The sequence below is a fragment of the Dermacentor variabilis genome, chromosome 7 (assembly GCF_050947875.1).
Source record: "Dermacentor variabilis isolate Ectoservices chromosome 7, ASM5094787v1, whole genome shotgun sequence".
Taxonomy (NCBI): Eukaryota; Metazoa; Arthropoda; class Arachnida; order Ixodida; family Ixodidae; genus Dermacentor; species Dermacentor variabilis.
In genome coordinates this window covers 103,808,543-103,821,323 of record NC_134574.1, presented here as the reverse complement: position 1 = coordinate 103,821,323, position 12,781 = coordinate 103,808,543, and the positions used below count along the sequence as shown (strand labels likewise).

The 12,781-nt window shown below is 41.9% G+C and overlaps 1 protein-coding gene across 1 annotated transcript; it reads right to left on the bottom strand.

Moving 5' to 3' along the window:
- Positions 1-361: 361 nt before the first annotated feature.
- Positions 362-12,653, bottom strand: LOC142587728 (iris-like). Its single transcript, XM_075698928.1, has 2 exons — positions 12,538-12,653; positions 362-3,177 (listed from the first exon to the last, which is right to left on the bottom strand). The coding sequence occupies exons 1-2, from the start codon at positions 12,638-12,640 to the stop codon at positions 2,018-2,020; spliced, it is 1,263 nt and encodes a 420-aa protein (XP_075555043.1). The 5' UTR covers positions 12,641-12,653; the 3' UTR covers positions 362-2,017.
- Between the last annotated feature and the right edge of the window lie 128 nt (positions 12,654-12,781).

The window sequence follows — 12,781 nt, the reverse complement described above, 5'->3', positions numbered from 1 at the left end:
AATAACAGTCATGTGTCTTGCTAATGTTTCCTTCCTTGAAAGCTTTGTGCTCGCTGCTTTCCTGTTGAGAATGCTATGCGTCACTGATAACGTGCATGCCTTTCGTAACGTGGAAGCACCAGGCACGCAGCGTTAAGGACAGGGAAGGCATGCAAGATAGATGATGATTATTATTTGGAAAGAAGATATGCCCTGAAGGGTAAAAACTTTTTTTACAGTGTACTTTGCAGACACGATGAATACGATGTGGTCTAGCTAGCTACGCACCACACTAATTGTCTATTTTAAATGCCCAAACTTGCTGAGAGGCCCCTTAATAAAGTAATGAAAGACTGTAAACACAATGTTTATTCACAGAAGAGAAAGAAGCAAAGCACTATAGGTGTTTATTTTTACTGTACAGTATTTCTTCTTTCTTTTGTTCGTACAGGTGAAGTCAGTACCATAACCAAATAGCAGGAAAACAGGTGAAATAGGCTTTATTTTGTCAAGATTAATAAAAAGTGGGCTACATGTGGTCAAATGTAAAGAAGCCCTTTTTGCATATACTGACAGTGCCAACAACATAAACAGCTGGGAACACGCCAATACTGAGGTGCTGGGAGCATTTAAATGGCTGCAATGTAAACGATAACCCAATCCATGTGGTTGACAGGCAAAAGAAAAATCTTGCATCACAGCAGCACTGTCACAGTGCAGTGGTATGTGTATTGCAGTTGATACAGCACACATATAGGATCGCTGTGCGCAACGTACCATGGAGCAAGAAATACATGCCCACCTCCGAAAGAACACTCATCCATGTTCTTGAGTACCAATGACCAATTCAATAAATACCCTAAAATTGATATGCCTGATAACCCATACTAGTACGTCTGGTGCTATCAAGTTTAGGCACACATTCCTCACCACAATTTAGTACTCCAATTCTGCATCAAGGTAGAAAGAGAAATGACCACTCTGTTAAGCATCACAGCCGTTTTTCTTTGTCCAGCAGTTCATTCACATTAAAACCTGATTTTGTATCAGAAAACTGTTGGAAGTAGTGCAATCGCAGAGAAAGCCTGAACAGCTTGATACACAAAGAGCCGATTCTGAACATTGATTGCAACAGCAAAAAATGGTTTAAACGTCATAGCTATGACAATATTGAATAGACTCAACATAATAGGTGCCCACGTACAGCTGATATTTCAAGTACACCCTTATTCTTGTCATTTCAGAGTTTAAACACAAAAGAGCGTCCATTCTGCATTTCTTTAGATTATGCTGTTGAAAATTAGGTGGGTGCTCTTACATAACTTTACAGTAATAGAAGTATGAATGAACCATTTCTGAAAGCACCGCAGAGATTAACTGCCACCAAAAATGCCGCAGGCCCACAGGTGCTCAACATATCCCAAATGCACATGCAGCATAATGGAAGGCCACAGATGCATATAAAAACAGCAACGACCATAAGGCAGTGAACTGCAGTCCTTAACTTGCTTGACCATGACACAAGAGTGGACAGGTATACTTTATATCTTGCATCTAATGCACATTATGCAGCGGTTGTTGCACAAAAGGCTTACACAATCATAACGTCCCACTTAGTGTTTGCTGAACGGAACTACCATGGCTTAGAAGGTAGTAATGCAATAATGACTCATGATAGTGTATCATTTGAACTACAATACTCAAGTAAAAGTGCAGAAACACTAAAATTATGAATAGGTCACCTAATAATTTTCTTGTAACAGCCTTGTGAATGTGTTTTCTTGCACTATTGCATCTGCTTCATAAACAGCACTTCATCAACATGCATCCAAGGTTACACAAGCATTTTTTCCACCCTGCCCTCTTTCGAATGCGACCTCCACTAATAGCAACAAACCCACACCCTTGTGCTCAATAGCAGCAGAATAACATAGCCAATGCGCTATGTTATTAGGGAGGTATTGCACTCTGGTTACTCTTTTTAAAATGTGATAATGATCACAGGTTAACTGTGCCAAAATCAAGCATCCGGAAGCCACTATACATCACGTACTGAGCCTGCAAAAAGAATAACATCCGGGTCGTGGCTTCGAATGAAATACATGAACGGGTGGTCAACTGAGAATGGAATTCCAATGATGGCACACCTTGCCATTGCCACCATTCCCGTAGCAGCTGCTGCTTCTGTTCCTTCCTCATTAACCTCCACAAAGGCTTTGTGAATTGCTGCCGAGATCACGAGGTCCTTTTTTCCATCTATTCCCGAGAGATCTGCCTTATTGTCCGTAAACAAATCCCTTATGCCCATGGCGTGAAGTGTCTTCTTTAGGTCTAAACTGTACTCGATCCTGAATCGTGGAAGACTAAGGTCAACAATTGTCGAGTCAAGCCCTTTTAAGACATCCGACAGTTTCGACGGCGTAAGTGCCGCCTCCAGCTTTGGAAGGCCATCGACTTCGTACGGCAGAAGAATAACCATGGACGTCTTGCCGCCTTTGTATGGTATCTCAATTGCATTGGCGTTCAAGCCAGTGCATTCTGTGTTGATATTGAGATGTGACTGCTTGTACATCATGTGGACCTCCTTAGCTGACTCTTTTGAAATGTGAAACTTCTGCAGGGAAGTTACTCTAGGGTTGAACTGCTCTTTCCAAAGACCTTTGAAGTAAATGGCATTGACCAACACAAGCATGGTGTCAGAATCCACAACACCATTGGGAAGGAGGTCCTTGATCTTTGATTTTGTGGTTTTTTCTACCCAGGCATTGACTGCAAGTCTGGCTGCTTCAGCATCATTCTTGAAATCGATGGGTACCACTGTGCTGTTGTAAAATTTGTTCAGCATGGCAAGGTAGTCTTCCAGAACTTTGAACGTCTTTTCTGAGTACATGCGATTAGCGACATCCAACGTCACATCAGGTGCGTAGGTTGCAACTTTGGCAAAGAAATCAGAGAAATGTGCGTGGATCATGTCATCTTTTGTGTGCAAGACGTTGGTGATTTCAGCAGCTGTGTGATATTTGGCACCGGCAAGAGTCATTGACAGAGCAGCTGCGATGCTGAATGGGGAGACGACAATGTTCTTTGTTCCATCACTTTCCGAAAGAAGTTGCTTGTACAGGTCTATGGTAAAAGCAACGATTGCAGTAGTCAAATCTCCTGACATAGCTGCAGCTGATGTGGCCATGGTGTAGTGTCCTTGAATATGGAAACAACGAAATGTTTAGGTTAGTTACAGGTGAAAACATACCACAATGCAGTTATCAGTCACACGGCTAAAATAACAAGGATTTCACATACTGCTCACTGAAGATTAGACGCAGTTACTTAAAGTCTGCCACCGTAATGAGGTTTGCACTCAAATTTATATGAATACACCATCTGGCAGCTGTGTATCTGTAGAAGCACAATAATTACAGATAACATATGTGAGATCAGCTGCATTTATCTGCAGAGACATGTACATTCGTGCAATTTACCAGATGGAACAATTAAGGGAGCACATGGTTCCTGGTAGTCGGGTTACAAAGCTCGTTATCTGCTGCGCCACGCAGTGGCCAATTTCAGGGCCACATCCTGCTCCAGCATTACAGATAAGTGGACAAGACTTGTGCGAGCAAGAAGTTCCAGCACTTGTATTTTGGCAGTGCAGTTGTTACTGGCATAAGAGTTTACTGCACACTCGATGCATTGATTGTTTGTGATCGCACGCCACACTGGATACATATAGGAAGCTCAGCAAATGACGTATGAGCAGGTTGTGCATGCGTATTCCAAATAGCCATAATCTCGCCTCAGTATAACTCCAACTCTCACGAGATAGACTCTACACTCATGTTTGACTCCACAGTATGTGATCATTACAGACTGGATCATAGGCAAATGCCTATTTGTTCCCCCACATCCCAGCCCCACCCTTCTGGTGTATGAGCACGAATTGTAGATCAAAAAGTGGTTTAGCATGACTTCATGGTGCCTATCACTGTCTGTTCCTGTGCTTTGTGTCTATATGCGCATATTATTCCTTTTAGCACCTGAGAATGCTTTTCGATGGTGCTCTTACTGTCTCGAAAGCACATTTTATTACTCTTTCCACTGGATCTGGTAGCACTGGCAGACAGTGCGGCCAAAGGCAATGTACCTGATATCGTGACCTAGCAGATAAACAAATAGGCATTGTCAGTGTTAGGTGAGCTTTTCAGGGCCTCTCACCATCTGCCTGACACTGGTTAGCAATGCCAGAGAAAAAACATCATTAAATGCTTTCTTCTTCAGCGGCGGACACGCAACTCTATGTTACCCTGCAGGCAAGAATGTGAGAGAGAAAGGCACAGCAATTTGAGAAAGTTGTACCATAGAGCGTAGCTTGGAAAAGCTGTTGACTGTAGATTGTGCTGCACGTGTGTTAGGTACTGTCTACTGCAGTTACCTAATCCCTCTTTTCGGTACCTTCACTTCTTTTGCGGTTGTACGCCAGCCAATGGCAGCTCATCCAAACTCAGCAACAGATGAGCAATAAATCCTGTCCTTCACTCTGCCCTCCCCCATTTTTTTATTGAAATAATTGTACGTTGGAAGACATACTCCGTACTGCAGCGCGTGATAAATATAGAAATGCATTCTGAATAATTAAGCCGATACACAAAAAGCACTTAAAGAAGAGCTCTTGTGAACAGTTTGTGAGTCTTGACACAGCTACCGCACCATAACACAAGTTTATAGCATCCCATGTGTGTGGAAGCAGCCATCAAAAAACCTTGTGTAAAGGTACACACTTAATTACACAATGATTTACACTGTTTTTTTTTTTGCTCATTCGAATACTCAAGAATTCTAAGAGTGCGTGAGGCTATCAAACATAAAGAAATACAAAAATGTTTCATTCACCTGCTAAACCATCGTTTGGAGCCTACAAGCATATTCTGGGTTAGAAGAGGCACATTATGGAACCCCAAGGGTTAGACATAATTCACTGTAACTGTTTTTATAACTTTTACAAAGATCTATTAACATATGCTGTTCAAGTATTCATTTCTTGATGAAACATTTGTTGATTTAAATCCATTAGCCATGGATTTCAGCTCCTCTCGTTAACTGTTTATTAGCTTCCCTGGTATATTTTGTTTTTCATGCTTGCTGCACTTGCCATTGTAAGCACGGAAGTATGGATATTAAATATACACTACCTGCGCATTGTGTCACAGAATATATATTAAGCGTGTTGACTACAATATACAGACTGACAAAAAATGCAGCCTTTCATTTACCCAGAAAAGCCCGTGAAGTGATCACTTGCACAGTACGGTTGTTGCCTTTCAGACCTGATAAGTGAATGCTATGTCAGTTTTCTTACCGTGAAAATGGATGGCACACACAAATATATAAAACAGGTTACGGTTTGTAAACAACTTATAATGCCTATTTCAGATTCTATTACACCTAAAATGAGGCTCCAAGTGCCTGTTTAAAGCACCTAAAACCCACTATTTTAGTGCCTAAAAATCGGGTCACTAGTAATCATAATAACTGCCACTAGAAATGTTGCTGTTTTGTTTGCTTGCTTCATTTTCCATCTAGGAACAATATTAAAAGGACATGTTGCGCAAGATATGCCATGATCCATTTAAATAAAGTGCTACGTTTGCACTAAAAGAGTACATCCCCTGTAAAGCATCACAGTGTGTGTGCGTGTAGTTCACGACAACATCTGCAAAAGACTTTGGTACTTGTCTGGAATTTTATGCACCTAAGCTGATTATTTCAAATAAGGGAGCAATGTTCTGTCTTCAGTACCCATAACAGGTAAGTTATTTGGCAATGTCTATTCTGCCGAAAAGTTTAAGAAATTCCTTTCAGCAGTAATCTCCCACTGGCTCTCAGAAGTCACATGACAAACCGTGCATCCAGCCAGCTACAGCATGGTGAACGAGTGTTCTGCTGCTTTGTTTCAGACTGTCTTAGTTTTATGTCTGCCTTGGTTTTATTGTCTATCACTAGGCAGATGATTTCGAGACCACTGGTTGTTTCATCAATGCGTCATGACTTTAATGGGTGCCCTGCCTGATGATGTCAGATAAAGCTTGTGGTGTAGGTACGGAGGGAATGCCGCCACAAGAACCAGTGAACTAATGCAACTTGCTGTTGACGATTGCTGTGCCATTTTTGAGGAACCGCAAGTGCGGATTTCATGACACAGCATAGAAAACTGTGTTCAGCTCAGGATGAGGAATGCAAGAACTGTGGCAGCAGTGTAAAATATGTATGGGAAGGCGTGCCGGCCAGATATCCGAGGCACTGAAGTACTACTAATTAGGTATTAGGTATCGTTGCATCCACAGTGCCATGAAGTTTGTCAGCACCAAGAATGGTGCATAAAGATCAGTGTAATTACTTTTTACAATGTTTTCATACAGCTGTATTGTGCGTTTTTTGTACTTTTGTGTCTGAATCGTAGTTTTGCCACTTTGCTACAATTACAGGCCTTGGTGCTGACAATGTAATTAATATTGTGGGTGTAAGTATACACAACTGTAAATTGTATTGTGTATAAGTCTGAAAGCATAATGAACTATGTAATGGCATTGTAATGCGTGTAGCTTTGATTGTCGAACCTAACATTTTGGCCTGCCTAGGTTTCAAACGGCAATAACACTTTTTTTCTGATGTTAATATATGTTGGTTGAAAACTACATCTATGAGGTAGAGCAAGCGAAACAGAAGGCCTGAAGTAAACTGACTAAATGAAGTTTCATAGCTTAAGAGCCTTTTATTGTTCGTTTGTTTAGGAACTTTCTACCACTGCTTCATAGTTCACTCTACTTAAATAAGCAAATGAGGTCGAAAGTGTTCTGCATATGTAGAAGATCAATCTTGATCATGCTTCTTTCTACATTCATACTATCATTTTACGGTACCCAAAAGCATGTTCCGCGGAAATTTTTTGCGACAAGTTCAATGTACAATATACATCAATCAATTCACGCCTTGCTGAGAGTGCCTTTGTGACATGGTTATGAGATATTGAATTGAAGCACACATTTTAAGCACTGTTAAGCATACTCATTCACCAACTGCTACCATACTATAGACTCTTCGTGTTGTCTAACTTAGTCTTTGTAATGCATCCTCTTTTCTTTTACATGCTTCTTTAGGCCATTCAAACAAGACTACGGCTTCAATGTTTCCGTTGCTGCAGATAAGGGAGAACAGTAGCTGGAAGTGAGGTCTCTCGATCTCAAGTGCAATCATTCTATAGAAAAGAAACTTTTTGGATAGATACCACAATAGAGAAGGTTGGCCCCACATCTTCTAGCTAAGGCTCTTGATTTGCTGCAACTGGAGGTCAACAAGATGACTGCCAGAGAGCAAATGGAAAGGTAGACTGGAAGTGGTTTACTTCTAAAGGATCAATCAAATATTACAGCAAAGGAAAGCCTACTGAAATTAAGCAAAAACTTCCCAATGTTGTGTGCATGCTGCAAGATAAACATAAAGCTCAGAAATGAAAACTGACCTGCAAGCAGTTTACTTCCAAGATGAATAAATTCGCAAAATCGTTTCAGTATTGGCCTGAACTAACATTCATTGATGCAACATACAAATTGCTGGAGACAAGAATAGCGTGTTTTCTTGTTATCACTGAAAATGGTAATGGTGAGATTGCCGCCGTTGGGCCTGCAAGCGAAGATATAGACAGACTTAGCTGGTTTTTATATATTCATAGATTTGAACGGAAAATAGGAGTCTGTGAGAGCAACGATGGCAGATAAGGGCGTGAAAATATGACCTGTGATGAGGGTACTTTTTCCGTCATCTGCACTACACACAAGCTCTTTGCTTGTTCTGCAGACTTTTTGTGGACATATAAGCATGCAAAAGCTGGGGATCACAAAAGGTGAACAAGGAAGTGCTGTGGGCATTTTGCCATGCACAGTTTATGACAAAAATGAACATTAATACTGAGTACTTTATGCTTTACTACAGGAATCAGTGGCAAAGAGAGTAGCAGAATATTTTACTACAAGCCGGCTTGGCCATTTATGCGGAATGAATAATGAGAATGATATGGTCATGTGGAAACTTATTCAACTGAACTAACAACCGTGCAGATTGAATAAAGTAAAAGCTAATTAAAACATCTACAAGATGCTTCAGTTCACTCAAAATGTCTGTTAAGCAGTTCTTGGCAATCGCCAAGAGATAGCGTATCAGAAAAAGCACACAAAGCAGTAGTTAGTATGCTGCAAAACAAAACAGTAATAACAAGTGGCAATGAGGCTGCCAAGTTGTGCTTCAGCTTGCTGACACCGAATGCGTTTTGTTATGTAATCCCACAGCTCAGTACATCAGTGGCTGCCACAGGAAAGATAATTCATGCTATTGCTGACGTCAAAATTTCAGCAACCACTGAAGGTTGTTCTTGTGCCATCAGGCAAGCAATGCTGCTGTTGCCAACACATTTTGCTGTTTTGGTTGGTACAGGAGGCATCAGACTTGCCAAAGTATGAGAAAGCACTGTGTGACGAGCGGTGGTCTTTAGATGCTTGCAGTATAGCAAACAGTCGGCTAAGGAAGAGTGATGTATGTAATAACACCGAGGCAGTGCAAGTCGACACTTGTGACACAAAAAAATGCTGTCAGCACAGGAAAAGTACAGAAAGGCAGCTGGCGGGGCACAAGCACTGGCAAGCGTGGCATCAGAATGCTCCACAGGAACATTTAAAGATACGCTGTCTATTCAAGAGACGATTCTCGGAAATGGAAAAATGGCTGCCAAGTTTATGTCACTGCACTCGAGCCTTCATGCCAGTTGGAAAGTACACTCTTACACCTGACAGCTAGTACTAGCATGAATACTACACACTTGCAGCAGCTTGCAGTGAAAGCCAAGAGTAATGTTGGAGTTCCATATGCACCTTGTGTAGGCACTGAAGAGAAAGATGACAAAGAGCTGCCAAGGGAACACAGAATCCAAGTCAGTCAGTGTCCAAATAGCCAACTATTTAGTGCACAAGATAAGAGCAGAGATGACCAGTTCTCTCTCAAGTCTGCATTACCGATAGTAACTGAAAATGTCAATGTGACAATAACTTTGAAAAAATGTGACCGTCCAAAGGGTCATGCGCTTACTCTTTTCAGATATACAAAAAAAGCGTAGAACAGCAAGTCAGCGGACATTCTTGGAGCTTACGGTGAAAGAAGAAAAGCAGCATTAATGGCAAGTTACTTCGTGAAGACTGTGGAACCAAGGCCAGAGGGCATACATGAATGCACTCGTGATCAAATTGTTGATGTTAAGCTTGTGTATGCTGTTTTATTACTGATGATTCTTGGAAAGTTGTGCTCTTGGTCACCAAAATCAAAACAGAATAGGAGTGGAAATGCAGTGATGGCAAATCAAAATTAGATGGCTATAGCTCTGTACTGTACAGGTGACATGTTAATCATGGCACCGCCATGGTGTTGGCCTAATCCAGAGTTGGCCTAATGAAGTTCACCTACATGCATTCAAAACAGTTATAAGCTCGGTGGTGAACCCATGCCTTTATCATTTGTAAGATGTTAAGAGCCACAATATTATATTTTGGGTATCAAGGCTGGCGCCATGAGGTATTTAGACTGTCAGGATAACTCATTCGGAGCCGGTGACATGATGAATATTATAACAGAGGGGCAGGCGGTCGGAGCTGTTGCTGTGAAAATGGATTAATTTTGCCTACATTTTGTAGCAAGACATCCCTTCTCCTGGGCCTAGCCAGCAGCTAGGCCCAGGAGAAGACCAGCATGGGGTAGAGATCAGTGAACGTCACTCCGCGACTCGGACTCAATATTTCTTCACCGTCACTATGCAATGGAAAAGAATTAAACAGCCTGGATGGTATGGAGGGCAACGAAATAAAATGTTCTGTGAAACTAAGCATGGCCTTAAGTAGCGCTAACTTGACGAAACACAAGAACGAAGAAGGGAGACACACACCCCTCCCCCCCCCCCCATCAAGTGCTACAACTTTAACCAAAGTTTATTGAAAGAAAGCAAGAAGCTATAGTACACAAAAAAACAACCAGCAAGAAAGCCAGCAATGATATACGCGTTATCACGATGTGCACATAAAATCCATCTCTTCTTACAACAATGATATAGATGTCTGGCTTTGCATGTGTCACCACTACAATGTATGTATCAGGCCTCGGCTATCTCCCTATTGATCATGTCATGATGCCTATACAAGGCAGCGGTTCTTTCAAGCTTTGGTTGGCATCCACACATGGTGCAATGCTGAACCAAATATGAACAAGGCGGACATATTAAAGAATAGCTCTGTTCCCGCAATTGCACGTTTAGACAATGGCCAGTTTGGCCTATATAACACCTGCCACATGTCATCGGTATTCTGTATACAAGGCCACATCTGCATATTACAAACTTCTTGAAGTGTTTTATCTAGCACCCCTTTCTCGATGAATGCGCCTGAGAATTTTTTTTTTTTTTCACAGCTTGACAGAACCCTTGTAGCTTATGCTTGGCCGAAAAGACTAGCCTAACGCCAGAGCGCTCACCCACTTTCTTCAGCCTATGCGAAAGGCCATGAGCACACAGCAAAACACCCACTTTATTACAAGTCCTAGTACTTCATCTATTTCCCTTTGGTCATCATTCTTTAGCACCCTTATTACCTTTTCACAGGCGGACACAATAACATGGCTAGAATAACCTGCATCTCTGAGCTTTCCAACCTGCCAGGAGAAGCTTTCTTGGTATTTGTGATGGAACAATTTTTTTCAAGGCCGACTTCAGTTTCAGTTTATTATTCTTTAAATACAATGAATGGGTAAGAGACAATATACAGATGAGGGTCCCAAGGTCAAAAACTGCAACAGGACCCTCATTGCTTAAAAGTGTGATGCCATCCTTCACCAGTCTAGAATGGCTAGATTTGTACCTAAGAAGGCTGTTTTCAGCAATCGGGGGGAATATGACCAGCAGACGTGATCATGCTGAAAGAACAGATGTAAGTCAAGGATGTTAATGTGATCCTCCTTTGGGAATTCACATGCGAACTTTAAACCTCTGCCACAGTTCCTGGATAGCTTTACTATATTGACCATTTGCATGCTAAGTTGAGAGGCTTCCACAAACACACGGTAGTCATCCATGAAAGTGCAATACTGTTTTTTCCAGGCCACCTAACTGAGACTCAATATGCCTGTCTACCTTGGCGAGGAAGATTTGACTAAGCACGGGAGCAACCTGCCATCCTAGAGCTACCGTGTTGTATAGGCATCATGACACGATCACAAGGGAGATAGCCGAGGCTTAGTAGTTACTGACACATGCATAAGCCGGACATCTGTATCATTGTTGAAAGAAGAGATAGATTTCGTGTACACCCCGTGATAATGTATATATCACTGTTGCCTTTCTGGCTGGTTCCCTTTTTGTGTACTAAAGCTTTCCGCGTTTTCTTCCAATAAACTTCAGTTGGAAGTTGTAGCGTTTGGTGTGTGTCTCCCTTCTTCATTCTTATATATCATCAATTTAGCGCTACTTAGGACCATGCTTAGTGTAAACCAACTAGCCCAATTTTTCGTTCGATTGAGTTCTCTGAAACGGCATGCATATGTTGTGATGCGATTTCACGGAGTCGGCTTTGTAGCTGGCAATTCAGCTACTGTGGAAATAAGATTAACGGTAACCTACCGGCTCACTCAGCTGCCGTGAGTTAATTATTCCGTCAGACCGCGATGAAATAAAAAAGGTATATATATTATCCCGGCAGTTTGTCGTGTGGCGTGATAGCTAGCCAATTAACTTAAAACACACTGCTGAAAATGTTTCATGAAATTCTTCAGCCTACCGGCAGAATAGACACTGCCGAGTTATGTTGAGCAGTGCATGTGTTTTCTATCACAAAAAATGCATTCACAACGGCACCGATTTCGTTTTTTTGTCTAATTAATTCAGATGGTTATATCGTCATGCGTAAAACAATACCTTACAAAAGCAGCGTTGTATTTCTATATATTCAAGCAGCGTGGCAATTGATATTGCAGTGGCAGTACGGCAGCGCAAGCGCGGTATCGTCGACGTCAAATTTACAAATATATTTCTCACATTCCGGTCACACGTACGGGGCACTTTCCATCGCGATTGGCGACCCATTCCGCAGCTAACGCGAAGTTGTACACTCTAAGAACAGTTTACACCCTTTGGCTTGGCCCTTCTGCCACACAAGAATAATCGTCATCTGCCTTGATGCGTTTCCTTTCTTTATCGCTGCAAGCCCGGAACTTTCCAGTGACTAACGGCACGCGCGTTATCAGAAGGGGCACTCCAAAGGGTGTAAACTGTTCTATGCTGATAACGCGCGTGCCATTCGTTACTGGAAAGTTCTGGGCTCGCAGCGATAAAGAAAGGAAACGCATCAAGGCAGATGACGATTATTTTTGTGTGGCAGAAGGGGCAAGCCAAAGGGTGTAAACTGTTCTTAGAGTGTAAAATTCGATCCCGATCCGGCTCTCAAAAGTTCCCCGTGTGATTGGCCGGTATCATACACTTACTGTTTTCAGGTAGTAGCTCCCAGGACGAAACAAGAATGACAGAGAGAAGAAAATGCAAGAGAAGGCGTTGCCAGCGTGAGTGGCGCCAACGTTGTTTACACATTAAGAAAGTGCTAGGGACACTAGGGAAATCATGGGGAAGAATGCGCCTATGAGCAGACGTCTCTAGACTCGATTTTCTTCGTTTCCCAAGTTCTGCATTGCTAAGCTTTAATTGTCGATGTTGTATTGACTGAAATCACTG

Coding starts and splice junctions, on each gene's coding strand:
- LOC142587728 (XM_075698928.1), bottom strand. CDS start 12,640: ATGTGTAAACAACGTTGGCGCCACTCACGCTGGCAACGCCTTCTCTTG. Junction 3,178..12,537: donor GGAGCTACTACCTGAAAACA/GTAAGTGTATGA, acceptor TCCATATTCAAG/GACACTACACCATGGCCACA.